Below are 24,021 nucleotides of genomic sequence, written 5' to 3' on the forward strand. Positions count from 1 at the left end.
ATTTGCTTGGTAGTGACAGCTACAGGAGTTGGCTGTCTATGGAAAAGCATCCACTTGTGCCCGCCAGGGAAACTGCAGCTCTACCATTTAAATCTTGCGGTCTTGGACCAGTTCTGTAACATCCCTGTTCTTTGACGTCCTCATCTCGAAAGCCAGTAATAGTGACTTACACTAGACAGAAACTTAGTGAGTCAAAGATCAAACGTTTTAGGAGAGTTTGCACCTAGGAAAGAGTGGGTGACAGTTTGCTATTGATGTCTTCCTTCAGGCCAAGGAAGGTACTGGGGCATCCCAGAGTACTCTTGGGGTACACTTGCCTACATAGGCATCTTCTTTGCCTAGACATGCCCCCACATGGTCACGCTCTCTCCCGCTTTACTGAAACCTACGCTCAGCTAGGGACAGCCTTCCCTCTCCACTCTGAGGCTAGGTCCCTTCAGAAATATTCTTCTCTTTCTCATGCGCCTAAAGACTGTCTAACGCAGAAGCCCCCCCCCCCCCAAAGGGTGGGAGGGAGGACAAACTCGAGGCTTGCTTGCCTGCTGGTGAGAGATCTTTAGGTGAGGGAAAGGTGATACCTTGTTTTTGCCCTGGCCCCCAGTGTAGTCATTTGGGTGTTAAACAGAACCCCAAGTACCAATGGAGGTTGCAGTATCTCCATGACACCAGCACAGTGACCGAAAAAGTGTTGAGGAAGGCAGGAAAACTTAGGGAGTGGTTGGTGACACACCTCTGTTTCCCTCTTCAGACACCAGAATCAGGGATCAAAAACAAGAGGTGAATACCTGTCCCCCCTTTTCCCGGGGTTCCCCTTAGTTAAGAGTGTATAAACTGCAGACTGACCAAGAGAGAGGGTGTCTCATAGTCTGAGCTGGGGCAGGGCCAATTTATTTCCAGTAGTTTGCAAAGACACACCACCTTTGATTCAAAGGCTCCATGCCCTCCACTGTCCTACCTCTCACTCTTCAATCTGACCCAGCAGCCCCCTTCCCTCCCCACCCCCAACCAAACCAAACAAAGCTAATTTGGTGTCGCAAATGGCTGGCAACCTGCTAACAGTGACCCCGAGTCGCTGACTTTCCTCTCTCAAACAGAGCGAAAGACAAGGGCAGCTGAGGCAGGCTCTCTGCGGGAGGAAGCGGAAAGGGCTTGGGGCAGATGTCTAGATCTCGGGAACACTTCTGACTCAGAATGCGGATATGCGGTGGGGTAGACACAGCAAAGGCAGCCACACAAATAGAAACCCCACCAAAGGTTGTAAAAGGGGCCGGGGACAAGTAAGGGCAACAAGGATCTCCGGCCTCGCTTCAGGGGTCCCCTGAACCCCTCTGGCTGCTGCGCCTCCTCCCCCTTCCCATCATCTTCCCGGCCAGTCCACAGGTTCCAACGTGTCCCTGCCCCTGCCCGCCTTCCCAGCGCCCAAGTGACGCCAGAGCCAGGAGGGAAGAGGCGCCACGGGGGATCTCTCCCTTGGTATTTTTCCCACCCCGGGGTGCACTCACCAAAGTCCCTGGTCCCCTCCTCTTGGGCTTCTTGGGTGAAAATCCAGGGTGGGTTGGTGGCGTAGAGGGACGTGGTGGAGGTGTGGGCATGCTTCTTCCCAAAGAGTTTGCTGAAAGTGCCCTGCATGGTCTGGTTCTTTTTCATGCTGCTGCAAGCCGATCGGTCCCCGAGGGAAGGACCTTCCGTCCCTCGCCCTGTCCTGCCCCAGACTGAACCCCGCAGCGTCTTCCCAGGGGACACTAGCAGGCCATGGCCCCCAGCCGCACTCCCCGCCCGCGCACCCGGCGACAGGTGGTGCGGGCGCCGCCGCCGCTCGCCTGGAAATGCGAGCTACCTGGACAGGTAAGAGGCTGCTGCCGACAGCCGGCCCCGCCCCGCCGCCCAACTCCCCGGGCCACATTCCTGCCTCCTTCCACAACAGCCCATTGTTGGCACGGTGCGCTTCGCGGAGGACCTCGCCCGGCCCACGCCCAGCCCAGTAGAAGAGCCGCCCCCTGCCGCGGGTTCCCCACGGGCACGCCCAGTCCACCCCCACTTTTTCCTGGACCGGGAAAGGCCCGAGGCGAGTTCCTTGCTTCTGTGAGCCCTTCCTGAACAGATCAGGGTGGACAGTTTAGAAATGACTCTTGTGTCCCAGAAAAAGTACCTGCCTGGCCAAGCTAGCATGGCCCAGAGCATCCCGTGGGCCCTCTGATACGTGGGAGGGAGACTTCGATGAACACAAACGAAGTCTGTAAAACAGCAAAGAGAGCAAGCTGGACCAGCCTGGTCTACAGGGGAAGTTGCATGCCAGGTAGAGTTAAGAAATTTCTGTATCATTAGAGAACACAGGAAGAAGTTATCCTCATAATTAGGGCTCCATATATATTAACATGTTAATATACTAATAATATTAAATATATAACATATTTAATTCATTATATATTTAATATTATTTCTTGGTAATTATTACTCAAATAATGTATGTGTTGCTGATATATTAAATATTTTACTATATATTGTGTATATTAGAGAGACCCTGCCATGTGTCATATACATGTATGTGCATATATATATGTATATGTATATATGTATGTATCTATCTATCTATCTATGCCAGAGTCTCTCGTTGCTGTCCTGAAATTTGTAGACCAGGCTGGTCTTGAACTTGTGACTATCCAGTCTCTGTATCCCAAGTGCTGGGATTAAATGCATGGACCACCAAGCTAGCTTAATGTATTTTTAATGAAATAATCTCTTATTTAGTCTTTGGCAATCCCATACATAAAACAATGTATCTTGAACATATCCATGTGAACTCTCCCTCTTCCACTCTCCCCAACACCCCTTCTCCCCTTCATCCTCCTCCTTCTCTCCCTCCTTCCCTCTCCCCCACCTACTGAGTCTAGTTAGCACTACCAACTGGAAAGCTGACTGATGTCATTGTCCTGACACTGTGTGGATAACCACACTGTAGTCATTTTCAGAACACAGCACTAGAAAATTTGGGATTTCACAGACAGCAGATTCTTCTTCCTGTACTGTATGCCTGACTCTGAATGTAATTTCTAAAAATCAGATTTGGGGTGCAGAAGAGATGACTCAGAAGTAAAGAGCACTGGCTGTTTTCGGAGGACCTAAGTTCAGTTCTCAGCACCCACACGGCAGTGGGTAATGATCTGTAATTCCAGTCACAGGGGATCACATGTCATCCTCTGACTTCTGTGTGCACTGCATACATGCAGGCAAATAGTCGTATACATGAAATTTAAAAGTGTATTTTTTGAGAAAGGGTCTTACTGTATAGCTGTGGTATATGAGAGACCCACCTGCTTTTGTCTCCAAAATTCTGGGCTTAAAGGCATGTGCCACCAGGCTTTAATAAATAAAATCGTTTAAATTTTATTACTGTATGGGCTTGAGTGTTTCGTATGCATGCATACATGTGGCCCACATGCTTGCTCGGCGTCCTCAGAGGATGCTGGGACTTGGACCCAAGTCTTCTGAAAGAACAAGTTTGCTTAATCTCAGAGCCAGTTCTCTAGCCCCAAGCATAAAGTTTAGCCTAGGCAACTTAGCAAAACTCTATCTCACAACATTTTTTTAAAAAATAGAAATGCAGCTTAGTGCAAGGGTCTGGGGTCAGTCTCTAGTTGCTCTATTTAGCCCAGGCTGGCCTAGAACTCACTGTATAGACCAGGCTGGCCTCCAACTCACAGAGTTTCTTCTGTCTCTACCTCTCCAGTGCTAGGTTTAAAGATGTACATTACCATATCTTGCTAATAAATATAATTTTAAAAATGAAAAAGTCAGGGCTGGAGAGATGGCTCAGAGGTTAAGAGCACTGACTGCTCTCCCAGAGGTCCTGAGTTCAATTCCCAGCACCCACATGGTGGCTCACACCCATCCGTGATGGGATCCGGTGCCCCCCTCTGACTTGCAGGCATATGTGTCAGTAGACTATTCGCATGCATAAATAAATCTTAAAAAATACAACCAAAAACAGATCAGTCAACAGTGATGGTGTCTGGCTCTTCTTTATGCACATGAACACACATGTACACACACACACTACACAAATCATACACACATATGACATCAACACACAATTGTCATACACTACTAGCCTGCCCATATTAAAATAGTCCTTTCTCCCTCAGATATCATCAGCACAGCCAAGAGCCACATGCTGCCCCCTCCTCTCCTGTCACTTAAATCTCTCAGGTTAACAATTCCCTGCCTGTTTGTTTGCTTTCCATGACAGTGACATTTCTGAGAAGCCATGAGAAGAGCCGTCCGTCCCCTCAGGGCTTGCCACTGTGAGGACATTGCTTTCCAAGTAAACCAGATGGGCAGGGTGGAGTACCATCGGGGTAGGAGGACAGAAGGGACTTTTGGTAGTGTTGGGAATAGAACTCAGAACCTCAAACATGCTGGAAGTGTTAGGAAAAGGTTCTACACTGAGCTACAGTCCCAACCCTGGGGTGAGGGTCGTTTTAAAAGACCACTCTGTGGGAACTGAGGGTGTAGTTCAGTAGGCAATGTGCTTGCCTACCATACCCAAGGCTCTGGGTTTGATACCATATACCACATAAATGTAGTTTGGTGGTGCATGCCCATAAACCCAGCACTCAAGAGGTAGAGAGGCAGGATCAGGGGTTGGCCTCACCCTGAGCTCAAGGTCAGCCTCCACTACATGAAACCTTGCCTCAAAATAACCAACAAGCAACAACAAAAGCCAGAATGACAATTTAAAAAAAAATCCGACCCCCAAAACCCTTGTATTCTTCAAGAGTTTCTGGTCAGAGACCCAACTATGGTAAACACCTTTCCCCCCAAGCCCCAGGACACAGGGCTCATGGACGACCTTCCAGTGGTCACGTAGTGTTTGGAGAGAACAAGGAAGGTTATTTTTCCTCTGACTTTTTATCCCACAAGGATCTTGAGATCTCAGCAGGAAGACAGGCCTATATGACCGGAGGTGGCAGACCTCAGATGACTAAGTACAGCGCTGTCGCTAGCACATATAGCAGAAGTTCACAGGACCAGAGGTCAACAGGAGCTGCCTCATCCAGAGAGGTTTCTAAAAATGGAGAATGGAGTTAGTGCAGGAAGACGGGGTTGTCACCAGGACAGGAAAGAGCCCAGCAAGGACAGTGCGCAAAGCCACCATAATACCTTCTTCATTTAAAAAAACTGATTTATTCATTTTTTTTTCACTTATTTATGTGTTCATGTATAACCTATGTGTGAATGTTCACAGATGCCAGAAGAGGGCGTCAGCTCCCCTGGAGCTAGATGGACAGGAAGTTCTGAACCACCAAATGTGGATGCTGGGGGAAGGTCCCCTGAGAGAGCAAGAGGCAAGCTACTGACCCCTCCCCTTCACATTCTTATTATCTTGTCTACCCATGAGCCTGCGCGTGTATGAGCACGGTGCCGCCATGTGTCTGTGGGGCTCAGAGGACAACTTGCAGAAGTTAGTTTTCTCCTTCCATCATGTAGGTCTCAGGGGAGTGGAATTTAGGTCACAGACTTAGAAGCAGGCAATTTTACCTACTGAGCCATCTTTACCTTTTGTCTTTACATCATGGTCTCCCCTACTGTCCAAATAGAAAGGATATAAGGACCCCCCCCCCCAGTCCCACAAGGAACTTCATTAGATCTTGGACATCGTCATGACCTACCTAAGGCACAAGGCAGAGGCTTTGACAAGAGGTCTCTCTCTTTTTATGGGTTCTTAGACCCAGCCCATGGCTCCAATCATATATATAACACCCACTGAGTGCTTAATGCTCTTGAAAGCCACTGTGTGCCCAGCTCGGGACCTTGGAAAAGAGCCAGACTAGTCCAAGACCTGGTTTCTGAGCCTCACATGCAGGAGGCAGTTTGAGAAAGTAGGTGGAGCCATGGTAAGATGAACCTCAGGAAGAGAAATGAGAAAGAGGAGGAAGAAACACTGAACACAGTAGCCTGGGGGTACTAAGAGATACTATAGGAGGTATCTGCAGGGGCTTAGAAAGATGGAGTTGAGACATCAAGGCTAGCCAGGGTGTGGAGAGCTCAGACACCAGCAGAGGGCCTGGAGATGTGGCTTTCTGTGCAAGCATGTGACCCCAAGTTCAGATCACTAGCACCTATACAAAAGGCAGACACAGTGGTGCACAATAGGGACGGAAAGGGGCAGAGAGACAGGTGGATCCCACAAGCTGGCCAGCGAGTTAATCTAGCTGAAATAGCACATTCCAGGCCCAGTGAGGGACCCTGTCTCAATAAATGAAGTGAAGAGTGATCAAGGGAGACATTAAAATTAGTCTCTGGCCTCTCCATATAGCAAAGTTTATGCATACACATGCATACGTACACACACACACACACACACACACACACACACACACACCATATTTAAATGGAAAAAGGGGTTGGGTATAATTAAAACACATTGTACACATGAATAAAATCCCCAAATAAATAGACAACATATTTAAAAGTTAAACTAAGAAAGACACCTGGCATAATCAGAAACAACCAAGTGTCCACCAGGAGGCAGCTGAATAAATTAAGACACATCACACAATGGTATAATAATGTCCTTCTCTGGGAACAGTTCTACACATCGGTAGGACATGTCCCAGTCATTTAGGAGGCTCAGGGGGAGGAACAGTTGAGCCCAGGAGTTCAAGACCAGCTTGGCCAACATGTAAAATACTATCTCAGGAGAAGATGAGTAAGCCTGCTGGTCCCCAGGCATCTCCGGGATGAAATGATAACCAGCCCTTGTGTATCAGCGTCTGGCTGTTTGAGGAAGGGGAGGGGACAGGCAAATATGGTGTTATATGCTTTTGTTGGCACAGAGAACATTGAAAACATAAATTAAAACCTAGTAAAAGTGTTTGCTGAAGGAGGAGGCAAGTGGGAGAGAGCCTTTTTGGAAAGTTTAAGTGGTATTCACGTGCTTCATATTTTAAACTTAGAGACAGCTGGACAGGGTGGCACACGCCTTTAATCTTAGGCCCTGGAGAAAGGCGGACACTGGAGGATCAGAGTTTCGAGCCTAGATAGTGAGTTTCAGGTCAGCTACATAATGTGACCCTGTCTCAAAATTAAAACAAAGCCAGACGGGTATTGTACACCTATAATCTCACAAAGCACTTGGGAAGTGGAGGCAGGAGAATCAGGCATTCAAAGCCAGCCTTGGCCTGGTAACAAGTTTAAGTCTTGCCTGGTCTACACAAGACCCTGCTTCAATAAACAAATGAATAAATAAATAAGTAAATAACTAATCAAATGAATGAATGAATGAATGAATGAAAGCAAGAAGAGATCTTGGTCTAGAAGAGCCTGTAGTTTATGAACTCCAGTGTCTGAATCCCTTGCTATCCTTTTTTATTTAAAAAAAAATTAAATTAGTTTATGTGTGTTTCAGTGCTTTGCCTGCCTGTATGTTAGGTGTGTCTGGTCCTCTTAGAGATCAGAAGAGAGAGGTTGAAACCTGCCATGTGGGTGCTGGGGACCAAACCCACGTCTCTGGAAGAGCAACAAGTGTTGAGCCAACTTTCCAGTCCTATTTAATTCTTATAAAATAACACATTATTTATTTGGGGGAGGGGTGGTGGTGGTAACATTCGCAGGCTACGGGGCACAAGTGGAGGTCAGAGGACAACTTGTAGGAGTTGTATTTTTTCCTTCTACCATTTGGGTCCTGGAGATGGAACTTAGGTTGTGAGGCTTGGCAGCAAGTGTCTTTATCCGCTGAGCCATCTTCGCTGTCATTACCCAGAGGAGTCTCTCTTGGATTAGTTTATCATGTCTCATCTGCAAAACAGGATGTACATTAATGTTTGAGAGGCTCTAGTGGAGAGCAGTGGCTACCAGTTTGCCCCTGCGGGATCCTGAGCTGAGTGGCAAGGGAGACTGGAAATATAAGGTTGGTTTGTTTTTGTGCAGCAAGAGAATCTAACCCAAGCCCCCAGGCTTGTTTTCAGGAGTTCCGCCACTGCTGCACCTCAGACCCTAACAGCTAAAGGTAGGAAGGTAAATGGGAAGGACTAGACTAAGGGGCAGAAGGAAGCCACTTAACTGATGAATCAAACTGGTCACCTGGGGGTGGGGTGGGTGGGTGGAACTTGTGAGCTCACACTGCAAACAGAAAGGCATAATTGCTAGTCTGTGGGAAAACAATGGGTTTGGTCATGATTGGCAGGTGGAGGCAAATGTGCTGAGTCAGCATCTTCAGCCATGGACCAGCAGGAAGGTTACGCCCGAGGTTGCTAGGGAGACCATAAGAGTGAAGCACCTAGCCCAGGGCCTGGCAACCAGGGGACACTATAAAATGTTTGTTCACTTTTCCCCAGAGCTGCTGGTCCCTTTGCATATGGGCACATCTCGGCTGGGTATAGAAGACATTGAGGCCCACTGTGACCTGTGAATACCAGAGATGTTTGAGGTTGAGGTCTGAGTGTCAACATATTCTAGGCTGGCTCTCACACCACCCATCTCACCCCCACTGCCTTCAGACATGGATGGGTCTGCAAAAGATCTAGGTTCAGTATGGAGAACCCACCCCCAACTTCCAATTTCATTTTGTCAACTACATAGCTATGAAAACTCAGTTTCCCTCAGCAGAGTCAGAACCTGGTTTGGGGCTGAGGTTGTGGGTGGTTTGCCCAGCATGCATAAGGACCTGTGTTCAATCCCCAGCACCACATAAAACAAGAAGGGTGGAGAATGCTCATAATTCTAGCACTTGGGAGGTTGAGGCAGGGGGATGAGAAATTCTAGCTCATCCTTGGCTACATGGGAAAGAGACAAAGAGGAGCAGGAGCCTGATTCTCTTTCCTGCCTGGACTTAGTCAACTAATAATATCACTGCATGCCTCTTCCTCCAGTAAAAGAAACAGTCAAGTAGCAGGCATCCCTTTGACACAGACACAAACCCATCCTGTAATTAATCTCTGCTCAGCTTTTACTCAGCAACCTGCAACCTTCTGGCCCAGCTCACTTTGGAATGTGAGGTGGGATCTGGCCCAGGAAGTCACTATCTAACCAGAACCCCCATCTCACCGTGGTAAAGCCTGTAATCTCTCTGAGAGGGAGAGGCTGGTGGAGACATCTTCGGCTCACTTCTTTCTGTCTCTGGTCTCTGCAGCTAGATCTCCAGAGCTCCCTCTCACCACCTGATACCCAGATGAATTCCCGGGCAGAGAACATCTTATCTCCTGGAGACCCAAGAGGGAGGGGGAAAGGGACGGGGGAATCCAACCTACATCTTTCCTCTGGAGCAGCTACAGTGCTAAATGAAAGTCTAGACAGCAGACACCCTCTGACAGGACCCAGGAACACTTGCTTAGCTGGTGTTGAGAGGTGTGAATGCCTGGTATCTGCCCTGACTAAGAGGTTTGTGTTTGGTGCTGCAAAGACATCCATTTCCCATTTACACACACACACACACACACACACACACACACACATGTGCACTTATTTGAGATAGGGTCTCACAATACTATGCTGGTCTGAAACTTGTATGTAGACCAGGTTCTATACTGGCCTTGAACTCAGAAATCCACCTGCCACCACCTCCCCATTACTGAAATTAAAGATGTGTGCTACCATATTTTATTTTGCACGTGGACCTTGTGCACTCAGGTACCCATGGAGGCCAGAGGAGGGTGTGCCCAATGGGTTCAGGGAACCTGACTTGGTCCCTGAAGAAGAGCAGCAAGTACTCTTAGCTGATGAACTACAGCTCGTTACTTTTCTTCTTTTCCATGAGCTGTGTTGAAATTCTACCCATGGGGGGCAGAGCAGGGACTTTTGGGTACTGACTAGGTTTGAATCCTGGCTCTCCTACTTCTCAGGACTGTGACCCTGGCCATGCAAATCACCTCTCCTAGCCCTCTGGTTCCTGTGGGAAGTAAGGCATTAAGTATTTAGAGTGTCACACAATACAAGGAGAAAATGCGTTAAGGCACCAGCAGATGCTCTGCCATGTTCCCATGCGCTAACTTTGGATGCAGAGGTGCTGAACAGAACCAAGATGTCAGGGGAGCCTGCAAGAGGGCAGGGTAGATTCAACAGAGCACCCTAAAAAAGAAAATTCCAGCAAGGCCAGTGAGCAGGGCAGAACAGGTATCAAGTCACCTTGAAGGCCAGGGGGACATCTAAAGTACATGTGTGCACACATGTGTGTACAATAAAAAAAAATAGAGCTGTGCCTGGTAATTCAGGGCTGTAATTGCAGCTGCTCAAGAGAATGAGGCAGGAGGATCAAAAATCAAAGCATAGTCAAACTAGAGAAAGAGTTCAAGGTCACCCTGGGCAATGTAGTGAGACCCTGTCCCAAAATAGAAAATTAGGTCAGGAGTGGTGGCACATGTCCCAATTACAGCACTTGGGAGGCAGCAGAGGGAAGAAGATCAGGAATTCAAGGTCATCTTTAGTAAGATGAGGGGTTCAAGGCCACCCTCAGCTACAAAGAGATGCAGTCTCTCCCTCTTCTTCCCCCTCTCCATCTCCCCCTCCTTTTCCCCTTCCCTCTTCCCCTCCCCCTTTCCCTCTCTCTTCCCCTCTCCCTCCCTCTCCCTCTTCCCTTTCCCCTTCCCTCTTCCCCTCCCTTCCCCCCCTCTGTACATATGTACATATATATGAGGCTGTGGATATAGGTCAGCAGTTGAATGTGTAAGGCCTAAGCTTTGATGTGCTGATGGAGTCTGTAGTCACAGTCACCTGGAACTGAGACAGAAGACTCCCTTGAGTCCAGGCACTCCAGGCCAGCCTAGGCAACAAGCAAGATCAAGATTTTGTCTCAAAAATAAAGAGGGTACAGCAAGATGGCTCAGTTGGTAAGGGTGCTTGCAGCCAAGCCTGATCCCTGGTATCAATGTGGTGGAAGGAGAGAACAATGCCCACACACTGTCCTCTGACCTCCACGTGTGTGCTGTGGCGCATGCACCCTTGTACACACACACACACACACACACACACACACACACACACACACACACGTCACACACACAAATAAGCATGATTAAAAACAAAACAAACGGACAGTTGAAAGCCAGGTGGTGATGGTGCATACCTTTAATCCTAGCACTCCAGAGGCAGAGGCAGGAGGATCTCTATGAGTTCAAGGCCAACCTGGTCTACAGAGTGAGTTCCAGGATGGCCAAGGCTACACAGAAAAACCCTGTCTTAAAAAACAAAACAAAAACCAAACCAACCAAACAAACATAAAAACAACAACAACAAAAAAAAAAAAAAAAAAAGGAAAAATAAAGGCATCAGTTGAGGGGAGTTTGGACAGACATTATACAATGCCATTGTAATGTTCCTTGTGCGGAGAGCAGGCATCCGGGGTTCATCTCTCTAAGCAGAGGGAACATGTGGACACTCTCTATGTAGGACCTGAAAGAGATTGGAAGTAAACTGCTCACCCAGAAACCCAGCCAGAGCTTCAAAACATCAGTGATGGATAAAATCTTCAGAAGAAATCAGAGCTCTAAAGCAAACAGCAGAAGAGGATAAAGCAAACACCACTACTTATGTACGTGAACACTACCTGCACAGCAAGAACACAGGAGCAAGAGGATACTCATTAATGGCTGCCTCTGGCTGACTGGCTGAGTCAGGGATGCTGTTGAGGAAGGGAGATAAAAGTAAACATCGATACAGAATGCTCATATGCTACAGAGCCTAGAGTATGAACAATTCTGCCCTCTGTGCTTTTAATTGGCAATCAGAGAGAGTAAGTAATGTTTGTGTCATAGAGCAGGTAAGATGCTCCAGAACCAGGTCTATTGGTACAAGGCCATCATCTGTTCCTTTCAACCATCAACACTTGACAGCAGGCAGGCAAGAGACTGTGGGAGGCTGCGGGTGGGGTGGATGGTTTCTTTTCCTGTGCTCCAGGTCAGCCCACATTCCTGATGGCTTTATCTTTTCCAAACACCCACTAAGCACTGTGAAGGATGGACCGCAGCCCTTACCTTCCAAGAACTCCCAGGATGAATAAAACGAGGTCATAAGTCAGAAGCAGGGCTGAGTCAGCATTGTGTACCATGTAGAAAGAGTGGCAGTGTAAGCCAGCCACCAGCTGAGCTCTGAGCTCATGGTCCTTACCAGGAGCCATCTGGGTCATGTCTGTTATGACTCCCACTTAGTAGATTAGGAGTTATGACTCCCACTTAGATTAGGAGTTGAGGCACAGAGAAGTGAAACCATCTGTGCAAGTCATGGAGCTGGAATTTAAGGCCAGAAAGGGTGAGCCCAGAGGCCATTTCTGTCTGTCTGTCTATGTATCTATCTATGTATCTATGAATCTATTTATGTATCTATGTATATATTTATGTATCTGTATCTATTTATGTATCTATGTATCTATGTATCTATCTGTCTATCTATCTATAGTCAGGGTCATAGTATATAGCCATGATTTGCGTGGTCTATATTGGCCTCAAACTCTGAAATCCACCTGCCTCTACCTCCCAGGTGCTGTGATTAAAAACCTGTGCCACCATGCCCAGCCTTATGGAGCTGCTGCTAGGGATGGAGCCTCAGGCCTTGCCTGTGCTAGGCAGATAGATGCTCTACCACTAAACCCATAGCAAACTTTGCAAATGAATGAACAGAGGAGGCTTGCCTGGCCAGGCTTTCCTAAAGGGGGATTTCCTGAGCTATCACTTCTCTATCCCCCCCCACAACATTCCCATGGTCTGGGCTAAGGATTGGGAGAGCCTAGCCTAGCTGTCATGTAGAGGTCCCTGTCTAAGAGCCTCCATGTGTGTTGGAATGCCCCATCATCAAATGTGCAACATGAAGGCACAAAGGGGACCTGGACCACTCTGAGTGAGGGTGGCCAGGACCTGTCTCAGATCACCTAGGATGGTGATCCTAGCCTGGGTTTTCAGCCTTCACCCACTTGGTGTAACAGACATTGCTCCCTTCCTCTCTCTCAAATTTCCTGCCTCACAAGCTCCTCTGAAAGCTTCTTCAGGTCCAGGGCTAAAGCCAGGCCATCTTTTCCCTTGGATCAGAAAGGCTGGCCATTCTGCCAAAGGCCCACTGTCCCATTCTTTCTGACCAAGATCTCAGTATTCTGATTACTGGGGACTCCGGGTGCTCAACCGTCCCACTATCCTTGGAAATCAGGTGTTATGACCATCAGGGTATGAGATCTAGGCCCAGCCTCTAAGCTGTGAGCACCTCCACTTCCAGTTTGCCTCTGGGCCCCAGAGTCAACTCTGTAACCCACAGTCAGCAGAGACACAGTGCCAGAAAGAAAACAAGGCTGGGACTAGCCCAAGCCAGGCAGCAGATGGCTCAATGGTGCCAGTCAAGTGTGGTGCACAAGACCCTAAGAACTTTTGTGATTTTTTTTTGAAGTTTGTTTATTTAGTTTTTTTTTTTGTTTGTTCTATGTGTGTGAGTGACTTACATGTATGTCTGTGTACTGTGTGTGTGCCTAGTGAACCAAGAGGCCAGGAGACAGTGTTATATCACCTGGGCTTGGAGTTACAATCAGTTCTTAGCTGCCATATGGGTGCTGGGAATCGAATTCTGGTCCTCTGGAAGAGTATCCAGTGCTCTGAACTGCCGAACCGTCCCTCCAACCCAACCTTGTTTTTGAAGATGAGATCAAGGCGGGCCATTCAAACACCCACCCGTCAGTCAATTAGCTGCCCACACAGTGGTTGCTGGTGTCTGTGGAGTGATGATTTAGTACAGCTCATCATCCTACCAACTCTCTCCCAGTCTAATAGGAAATGACTCTCCATCCACCATCTCACGGTGGAGGAAAAGGAAGCAGAGGATCAGCCAGTGTGTTCAGATTTAGTTTCAGGGAATCCGGCTCCTGGGCTACGATCTGTTCTCTGCAGAACAGCCATCCATCTATTAACTGTTGCAGTAATCATTAAAAATGAAAAGGCTTATATTGTTAAAAATGGAAAGGCTTATCTTTTTATCGGCCTCTGAGGTCTCACTCCTCAGGCACCGCTTAATATGGGGCCGAACACACAGACTCTGTCACTCGGTCCACGAGCCACACTCTCCACAGATTCCCTTCCCAGTAGGTTCACTCCGCCCGCCCTGGTGCTTCTGCCCCGGCGTGTTTCTTTACCCCACCACCCGACACAAACATGGCTCTAAGGCCCAATAGCTTTTCATACAGGTTTATATATTAAATTCTCAATTCACAGACTCTCTACACAATTAGATTACATCCAATAGACAAAGATACAAACTATAAGAGATAAAAGACCTATAAAATCCCTTAAGAATATTCAGTTCTATCTAATGCCAATTTCAGCCACCAGGATCCATGTCTGCTTTCCCCAGCTCCATCTTCATCTCCTCCCAATCTCTGTTCCTCCTTCGTTTTCCTACCTTTTCTCCGACTACCTCTGTCCAATCATGTATCACCTTAAAACCAATTCACAATTAACCTCCCTGCCAGCAGTCTGCCCACCCATCCAACCACTCCCCCAGCTCTCCCACCCAACCATCCCCACATCCGACCATCCATCTCTCAGTTTATTCATTTCTTAGCAAGCAGGCTCTCCTTGTCTAGGCTAACAATCCAGCTGTTTGTCCATCTGCATGCCCACACATTCATCTGTTCATCCACACACTCACCCTACTCACCCATTTTCTGACCAAGTCAGTTGTCTGTCCACCTATTAACCTATCTACCCACCAACTCACTCTCTAGTTACCGAGTTAAATGAAATGCCTGTCCATCCACCCATCTGTCCCTCAGTCTGTCCGACCATCTATCCATCCTAGTCAGTAAGCCAGAAGTCTATTCCAACAATTCCTTCTATTCCTTCACCTCCTGACTCTGATTCAAAGTATGCTAAGAGGAGGAATACCTATCAAGTCTCTGAGGGCTGAATAGGATATGCTTAAGAAGCAGGCTGCAGGGTGTGGTGGCACAAGCCTTTGAGTTCAAGGCCAGTCTGGTCTAGACAATGGGTTCCAGGACAGCCAAGGCTACTATTCACAGAAACCCGGTCTTAAAAACCAAAACCAAACAATAACCGTCCCCCAAACCCAAACAAACAAAAATGAAATAATAACAAAAGGAACTCAGCTTGTAGCATAGGGAGTAAAGGAAATAGCAAGAGATGGGGAGACAGAGATGGCTCCAATCAGGAGGGCTGGTTCATTCCTTATCTATCCCTCTTTCCAACCAAGAGGATTCATTCTTCATGTATTTATCTGTCCAATCAGGAGGGCTGGTTTATTCCTTATCTATCCCTCTATTCAATCAAGAGGGCTGGTTCATTCTTCATGTATTTATCTATCCAATTAGGAGGGCTGGTTCATTCCTTATCTATCCCTCTATCCAATCAAGAGGGATGAATCATTTCTCATCTATTCATCTGTCCAATTAGGAGGGCTGGTTTATTCCTTATCTATCCCTCTATCCAATCAAGAGGGATGATTCATTTCTCATCTATTCATCTGTCCAATCAGGAGGGCTGGTTCATTTTCATCTATTCAGCAATACTTCATCTCCACCGCCCGATCACTTTTTACCCATCCATCATGTCTTCCACCTCTGTAATTTAGAAAGTGGGTGGACAGGTAAGTAAACAAGACAAGCGACAAATACTTAGAAGGCAGGGGACTCAGGCTTAAGGAACGAATTTTGTTCTATAGTTTGAAGGCAGGTAGATAAGGGCCTGTTACTGAACAAGAGCATTCAGGCCTGGAGAGGTGGCTCGGTGGCTTGCTGACAGGGTTCAGTTCCCAGCACCCAAGTGCTGACTTGTAACTACTGTAATTCCAGTTTCAGGGGCCAACTGCTTCCTTCTGGTCTACTGAGGTACCTCCAGGCATCCATGTGGTACACACACAGATATGCAGGCAAAAATTCATACACATAGATAAAATAAATCAAAACAACAAGTAATCAGAAAGGGGGGCATGTATTTCCTTTCTGCTGGTGACTTCATATGACACATTGGGGACCTGCTAGATACTAGAAATACCTTACCCCACTGTCCACACTATGAAAGTTCTAAGGGGCACACTGTAGAGGGGAGGGGGCAAGGCCCTGAGTCTATGTCTTCTTAGGAAGATAGATGAGTTTATGCTGTAAGGAGGCATCACAATACCCAGGCCCCCACACCAGGGCTCCTTGCCTTGGCATCCTCAGTAACCTCCCAAGACACCCCGGATGCCTCTGGATCTCTAAGCACCAGAAGTCCCATTTCCCCATCAAAGAAGACACTGGTCAAAGATGCCAAAAGTGAGATGTCATCTCACGGCAGGTCAGGGCGGGGCAGTCCAAGGTCACAGCGATGAAAATGGACTGAAGGAGATGAAGGCCCTTTCTAGACTGTTTGTGTTCCTAGAGCTGGGGTTGGATTACAGCGCCATGTCATTTTCAGTCCCTTCTTGGAGGGTTCTACTGTCTCCAGGTGGGCGGGGGCGGGGACAGAGGATAAAAAACCACCCAATACCTCTGGTTCCTTTAGACTTGGCTTCTGCAGTCCATCCTTCCAGATTTTCTGTTGGCATCTCCTAGACAAATCTGTTAAGTTACTGATTAAATCTAGGTATAGGTGTGTGTGTGTGTGTGTGTTTGTATATTCCTCTCTGTGTGTATATGTGTATGTGATGTGTGTCTGACTCTGTGTATGTATGTATGTGTACCTCTGTTTGTGCATGTGTGTGCCTCTGTGTGTGTGTTTGTGTGTGTCTTTCTATGTGTGTGTCTGTGAGTTTATCTGTGTGTATATGTGTGTGTGCCTCTCTGTGTGTTTGTCTGTGTCTTTCTATGTGTGTATGTGTCTCTGTGTGTGCTTCTGTGAGTGTATGTGTCTGTTTTTGTGTGTTCACATGTGTCTCTGGGCGTGTGTCTCTGAATGTAGTGTGTATGTGTGTGTATATGCCACAGAGTACTTATGGAAGTCGGACAGTTTGCTGAAGTTGGTTCTCTCCTTTAACCATATGGGTACCAGAGATCAAACTCAGGTTGTCAGACTCACCTTCACGTATCTGTATCTGCTGAGCCACGTCATTGGCCCTAGCATCTCTTTACAAGTGTGGGTAACAGCACAGAGTATTCTAACACTCAGGGACTATACACCGTCAGAGGAGGGGGGTTTACAATTTGAACAGGCAGCTAGCTGCAGACCCTGGACTACTCAGGGTCTACCACCTGCTGTCTTTGGAGCCCCCCAGCCCCCAGGGCAGGCAGCATACCATGGTAAGGGTGCCACACTATGTAAAGCCAGCCTAATCACTGTGCACACTGCATTCCTATACCTATACTGCCCACTACATTCCAGGATTCGCTGGTGAGGTCAATGACCATATAATGCCTATTTTGCAGAAGCTTGAAGGTTGCCTGACCTGTAAGGGCAGAGACAGGCCAGATCTTGGGCTTCAACCTGCAAAGCCCTGGTGTAGTTCCACAACGCCAAGTGCCTTGGGGTGCCCTGAGGAGACTCCCAGCTGCCTCACCCCAATGGCATTTGCATTTCAACAGGGGACAGGACCAGCTACCAGAAAGTGATATAGTAAGGGGAAGAATCTCCTTCTGGGCCAGGGCTGGGGATGTAATCTAGTGGTTAGAGCTCTTGCCTAGAAGAAGTGAGAGAGACCCTGGGTTCAGTTCATCTGTATTTCTTGGCTAGTGTGGAATTGACTTTCTAAGCTGTGATACTCAGGTCTGGGCCAAACCAGGCCACATATCCATGGGCCTGAGGACAGAGTGTCTTCCTGAAAGATCTACTCTGGGACCATGCATGAGCTTACTCTATGTAGAAAGTCATGGCTGTTTTATTCCTTAACTTTAATGTGGGTGGGTGTGCATTTGCACCGCACGTATGCACATGTGTATACACAGAGGAACATGTATGATGTCCTTTTCTGTCACTGCCTACCTTTATGCTTTGAGACTGGGTCTCTTGTGGAGCCTGAAGCTAGGCTGGTAGTGGTCAGTGTCCTGAATGGACCCTCCACAGTGCTGGGTCTACAGGTGTATGTGTGGGCTGCCCTGGCTCTTTTCCTGGGATCTGAACTCAGGTCCCTATGTTTGCACAAGTGTTCTTCTCCACCGAGGGAACGTCTCTCAGCCCCAGATGGCCTTCTCTATCCAGCCTCAGACATTCTAAGTCCCTACAGAGACAAGCATGTTGGTTGACAAGTGGCTCTCCAAGGCCTTTGGGGCTACCTGGGGAATGAAGGGAGGGACAGTTCTATCTGGATCTTCACTTTGGGCTCTAACTTGGAAATGGAAGTGGGTTTCAGAGGGAAGACAGTGGCCATGAACTTCCCCTACCTGTCCATCAAGGTCATTGTAGAATGGGAGGTATAAGAGACACCTTTGCAGTGTCTTCCAAGACCCTGAACCAGGTCTCCTCAGCCTTCGCCTTGCAGGTCCTGGGCTGCTGGAATTCTTTGGTGGTGTAGTGCTATCCTGAGAATGGAGGTTTTCTCTCTAACCACCCCCATGCCCAGGGTAGGGACATAACAGGGAAGAGCCGGTTAAATGAAACCAGGCATTAACCTGGAAAGTATGCAGCCAGGCCCAGCCTCCCTCCAGTGCTGGCCGTGCTGGGTCCTGGGCAGGGAATGGATGTTCTCAGCCCACTGAGTTAATGTGAGTTAGTCACTCAGAGCCTTTCTGGTTTGACTCCAGGGAGGGGCAGGGCAAGGCTAGGGCATGAGCTCTGTCTTCCTCCTTCCTCATCTGCTTCCTTTTCTTTGTTTTCTCTCCCTCCCTCCCTCCCGCCCTCCTTCCCTCCCCCCGTCCTTGTTTTTTAAAAAAAACTATTTTTATTTTACATACATTGGTGCTTTTCCTGCATGCATATCTGTGTGAGGTTGTCAGATCAGACAGTTGCGAGTCACCATGTGGTTGCTGGGAATTGAACAAGGGTCCTCTGGAAGAGCAGCCAGTGCTCTTAATTTCTGAGCCATCTCTGCAGCCTTCTCTCTTAACTTCTATTTTTTCACTTATATGATATGTCTTTCTCTCTGTGTGTGTGTGTGTGTCCCCACATGTATGTAGGTCCCCACAGAGTTCAGAAGAGACTGTTGGACAAATCCACTAAAACTAGAGTTAAAGGCCATCCAACATGGATGCTAGGAACTGAACTGGGGGTTCCTTTGGAAAAAGAGCAAACATTCCTAACTGCTGAGCTCTAGCAACCTCCTCTCTTTTTTTCCTGTTCTTTATTCATCTCTTCCTTTTCCTTTACCTTCCTTGAGCTTTTCTTTTGCCAAGTTTCTGAGTGCACATCTCTGGATTTGTCAAGGCCCTGAATGTGGCAGCAGCAGCAGTATCTACAGCACAGCTGACAGGTGGGGGCCCAGAGTAGGAGTGTTCAGAACAGGTGGGCCTAGAGCAGGTGTGCCTGGAGCAGCTGGGCCCAGAGAGCAGGTGGATCCAGGCCCTGAATTGAGGCAGAGAGGGAAGGCTGTCTTGAAATTTTGGTTGTTGTGCAAGTTAATTGTGGTGAGAGTTCTGAAAAAATACAGTGTGCTTTGTCACAAACTGTGTAAACTTTAACTGATGGTAGCTTAGATACCCATGAACCTCTGCTTCAACATCAGAAAAATAGGGTAAATACCTCACTTCTCTGTTCTCTGGTTTGGCAGAGGTGAGTGAAGCAAGCTTGTTACTGGGAAGAAACACCATTACTAAGGAAATTTAGAGAAGATGAGGAGACAGAGATGGCTCCAATCAGGAAGGCTGGTTCATTCCTTATCTATCCCTCTACCCAACCAAGAGGGATGATTCATTCTTCATGTATTTATCTATCCAATCAGGAGGGCTGGTTCATTCCTTATCTATTCCTCTATTCAATCAAGAGGGCTTACTGTTTTGAAGGGTCAGAGTCCATGACCGTCTTGGTGGGAAGCATAGCGACAGGCAGGCAGACATGGAGCAGTGGCTAAGAGCTTACATGTTAAGACAAGGATCATGGGCAGTGGTAGCACGTGACTTTAATCCCAGCACTTAGGAGGCAGCAGCAGGTGAATCTCTGTGATTCGAGGCCAGCCTGCTCTACGGAGCAAGTTCCAGGACAGCCAGGGCTACACTGAGAAACCCTGTTTCAAAATAACAGCAGCAGCAAACAACAAAACAAAAGACAACAACCATGTGGTAGAGAGAGCCAACCAGAACGGTGTGGGCTTTGAAACCGTCAATATCCACCCCCTACTGACACACCTCCAACAAAGCTACACTTTCCTGATCATTACCAAATTGTTCTACCAGCTGGGGTCTATCTCTAGCCTGTCTTAACTCGCATAAGGACACAGAAACTTTTTATTAATTATGACGCCTTAGCTGCCTGTTCCCAACTAGCTCGCATAATTGAAATGAACCCACTTACACTGTCAGAGTTCCGCCACACGGCTCTCTTCCTTTCCTCGGTCCCAGCACGTTTCTTTTTTCACTGCCGGCTAGTGAATCCCCTCACACCTGATTCCTTTCCCAGAGTTCCCATCTCTGCCTAGAAGTTCTTTCTTTTCTCCTGCTCTGCTATGGGCCAGTCAACTCTTGATTACCAACTGGAAGGCAATAGAAAAGATGTTTCCAAAGCACCAGGGCAGGTGATGCTTCATATACAGTCCGGCAGCCCTCATCTTTGGATGCTATTAGCATGACTCTGAAGGTCCTCGAGTTACCCCATTAAGTTTGAGGATAGCCTGGACTATATGAGAATTCCTTTCAAACCAAAACCAAAACAAGACCCACAAAGAAACACATACAAAGAAAGGCACCTTGTCCTTGGGGGATGGTACAGTGTTTGGAGGAATATGATGGTTCTGTCTTAGGACACTCAAGAGTTGGGATGGCAGAGGGCGAATGAACATCAGGACGGTGTGAGTGTTGTGTCTGTGGGGAGCCCTGTCAGCCAAGAGCAGAGGCTAAGGGGAGGTGGGTATAGGTAGGCAGGACCCGGCTGTAACAATGGAAGGTTCTAAAGCAGAACCAAACCATCAGCTTGGAAGGTGGGGTGCCCCTTACTAGAATGCAACTGAGGTGAACCTACATTTCCTGAGCACTCTCTAAATGCTTTGGTTTGGAGCAAAGAAACAGGATTTGGGGAGCTTCTAATGTCACAGGTAAGGGACCTTCCTAAAGACAAGTAAGCAAGGAAGTTCACTCTGGCCTGTGCTATTGGATTTTTTCTTTTAAGTTTTATTATATGTGAGTACACTGTAGCTGCCTTCAGACACACCAGAAGAGGGTGTCAGATCTCATTACAGATGGTTGTGAGTCACCATGTGGTTGCTGGGATTTGAACTCAGGTCCTCTGGAAGAGCAGCCAGTGCTCTTAACCACTGAGCCATCTCTCCAGCCCACTGATTAGGTTCTTGAAGGACTTGGAAGTGTGGCCAAAACAAAGGGTAGAGGGACTGGAACCAGAAGCAGACGGCTGTAGACCAAAATGGCTGAACACAGAATGGGTTGAGGGATGGGAAGGTTGGAGAACTGGTGTCACGTTAAGCATCTTTCATTCTAGACTAGATGCTTTGGGGTTTTATTTACCAGGTTGTAGACGCAAAAGATGAATCACATGGTTATCAATACCGAAAGTAAACTTTGGAGTGGATAGAAAAAGCAAGAGCTTGAAGGGAGAGTGACTCCAAAGGTCATTGGGATGACTCTTCAGGAGGAAGAGGAGGAAGGCATAACAGAGTCAGGAGTTGGGAACACTGCTCCAGAGGCCATGGGGAGAAGGGATGGTCAGCTGAAGGAGGAGGAGGGAGAGAAAGAACAGAGTTGAAGTTGATACCCAGGTTCCCTGCCTCTAGGTTGGCAGGTGCTGGTGATAATTAGGCAGAAGTCCACAGAAGCAGGGCCTGGAGAGGGGCCTTGAAGGCTGTCCCCTGGTCTGGAGGCTCTGGCATCTTGGCCAGCAGAGTTGGGGACCCTGCACTGTGGCCCATTCTCCTTCTTGCCCTTGCTCTAGCAATCAGAACATCCAAGTCTGGTGCCCTAGCATTCAGCCCTGCTAACTTTCTCCTTCCTTTTCTCTTCTTTGAATTCACAGAAATTCTTAATCTCCAACCATGGGCAAATGACAGCACCAGGCAAAAAGGTGAAGGTGCCACCAACGCCACTGTCCCAGAAATGGAAATGGGACCGAGAGCAATCTCTGGAGGCAGCTTATGTACCAGTGATAGTGGATCCTCGGGGACAGAACCCAGACAGTAGTATGAGGTTCAGTTTCTACAGTTCACAGTATTCCAACTCTCTAAATTCCTTCTACACCCTGCAGAAGCCCACCTGCGGCTACCTGTACCAACGAGACACCGACCATACCCGCAAACACTTTGACATTCCTCCAGCAAACCTGACCTTGTGGCGCACCTAGGTCGATGGCATCTGGAAGTCCCCACCCCGCATCTTCACCCTATGGTCTTGGGTCCCAGAAGGAAAGATCATTCATTCCCGGGGAAACCGTGTATAGCTGGGCTAGCCAGGTATGCCGTGTCAGCTGAGGGAGGCCTCTTCTCACTAGCAATAAACTTTGTCCTTTTTCCTGGTATCTAAATGGATAGGGTTGTTGCCTGGCGAGTTTATTTCAGAAGGCTCTGAAAAATTGAGAGGGTTCACTCTTAGTCCCTCTTCCCCAAGAATATGCTTCTCCCAGGGCCAAATGTCCGTCAGTGCTGACCTCAGTATTCCGATGGGCCACACTTGGCAGTGCTCCCCAAAGCTAAGAAACTGCCTGTGTATGGGTCCTGCCCCTGTAAGGTCATCTTACCCCAGACTGTAACAGCCAAGGGGGCAGGGAGACAAATGCTGGAGATGAGCATGTTTCTAGTTCCTGTAAAAATGGCCTCTTGTTTTGTTTTGACAGGATTTCACACAGCTCATTCTGGTCTCAAACTTGTTATGTGTCTGAAAGTGATCCCGACCCTCCTGTCTGACCTGTCAAGGATCACAGTAGACCACACTCCCGCCCATTGAGGAGTCATGTATGCTAGACAAGCCTGCCACTAGTTAAGCTATGTTCTTAATTGGTTCTGGACTTTTTGCTTTTTTGAGGGGCAGGGGATTGGGGGTGTACAGAGTCTCTCTATGTAACCCTGGCTGGCCTGGAACTCACTATATAGATGAGGCTGGCCTCGAACTCAGAGATCTGCAGGCCTCTGTTTCCTGAGTGCTGGGATTAAAGGTGTGCACCACCAAGTCAGGCCTTTTTAAAAACACTGTCTTCAGACACACCAGAAGAGGACACCACATCCCATTACAGATGGTTGTACCACTGCCATGCCGGTGCTAGAAACTGAACTCAGGACTTTTTTTTTTAAACAACAAAATTAGTCACTTTTATTTAAAAGAAAACAGTACAAATAAATGTGCAAAATTAAGTTTCATGATTAAATACACATAAGATAGCATGAATACTTGACATCAAGTCCACAGTCAGCAGATTCTAGGAGCATAAAGGGATTGACAGAACTGAGAACAATTTAAAAGTTTGCAGCCTGGAATCAAAACCGCAAAACTGAGCTTCTTAGAAGATACATAAAAAACAAAACAAAACAAAAAAATCATAGCATCTGTAGTCTGTGTCAGTACCAGGATGTGCCTGCCCCCCAGTGTTAGTGTGTGTTCCTATGGATGTTGAGACAGGATAGACGCCACCAGACAAGACCCCACACCGACGGGAGCTAGAGGCACTCAGACACTGCACCGAGAAGGCCCCAAGGTAAAGTAATGGTTTCTTCTGGGACTAAAGTTTTTTAAAGACTAAGTGTTACTCTGTTCCCTAAAGGTAGTGGGAAAGTTCTGTTTTAACCCAAACTAAACCAGGAGACTCACCCTCCCCCTGACAGCCTGAGGACTGTGCCTCCAGTGGGTGCCACAAGCATTCTGCTCTCTGGCAGGTCTGGGATGTGATTCATTCTAATGGCCAAAGTCAGAACACCCCAGTGTGTGCTCTGAACAGTGCTCCTCACGTGCGGCAGAGGGTGCTCTATCAGACAAGCTGGTGGTATTATCTTATTGGAACTGTCTAGTATGTGAGCGCTGACACACCCTTTCCTACAAGCTTCCAT

General features: G+C 47.7%; 2 protein-coding genes across 2 annotated transcripts in view; one reads left to right on the top strand and one right to left on the bottom strand.

The window, feature by feature from the left end:
- The window catches only part of LOC308421012 (uncharacterized protein C6orf132 homolog), a gene marked incomplete at both ends in the record, with an annotated part of 30,455 nt that extends 28,808 nt beyond the window's left edge, over window positions 1-1,647 (bottom strand). Inside the window, one exon of the mRNA XM_080917304.1 lies at window positions 1,503-1,647. Coding sequence (XP_080773430.1) covers window positions 1,503-1,647 — 145 coding nt within the window. The remainder of the gene's footprint in view (window positions 1-1,502) is intronic.
- On the top strand, window positions 1,646-22,328 carry CIMIP3 (ciliary microtubule inner protein 3; the record flags this gene model as incomplete). Its single annotated transcript, XM_080917446.1, has 3 exons — window positions 1,646-1,845; window positions 9,628-9,703; window positions 22,005-22,328. The coding sequence occupies 3 exons, from the start codon at window positions 1,646-1,648 to the stop codon at window positions 22,326-22,328; spliced, it is 600 nt and encodes a 199-aa protein (XP_080773572.1).
- Between the last annotated feature and the right edge of the window lie 1,693 nt (window positions 22,329-24,021).

This window comes from Micromys minutus, assembly GCF_963924665.1.
Source record: "Micromys minutus genome assembly, chromosome: 5".
In the NCBI taxonomy this organism is placed as follows: Eukaryota; Metazoa; Chordata; class Mammalia; order Rodentia; family Muridae; genus Micromys; species Micromys minutus.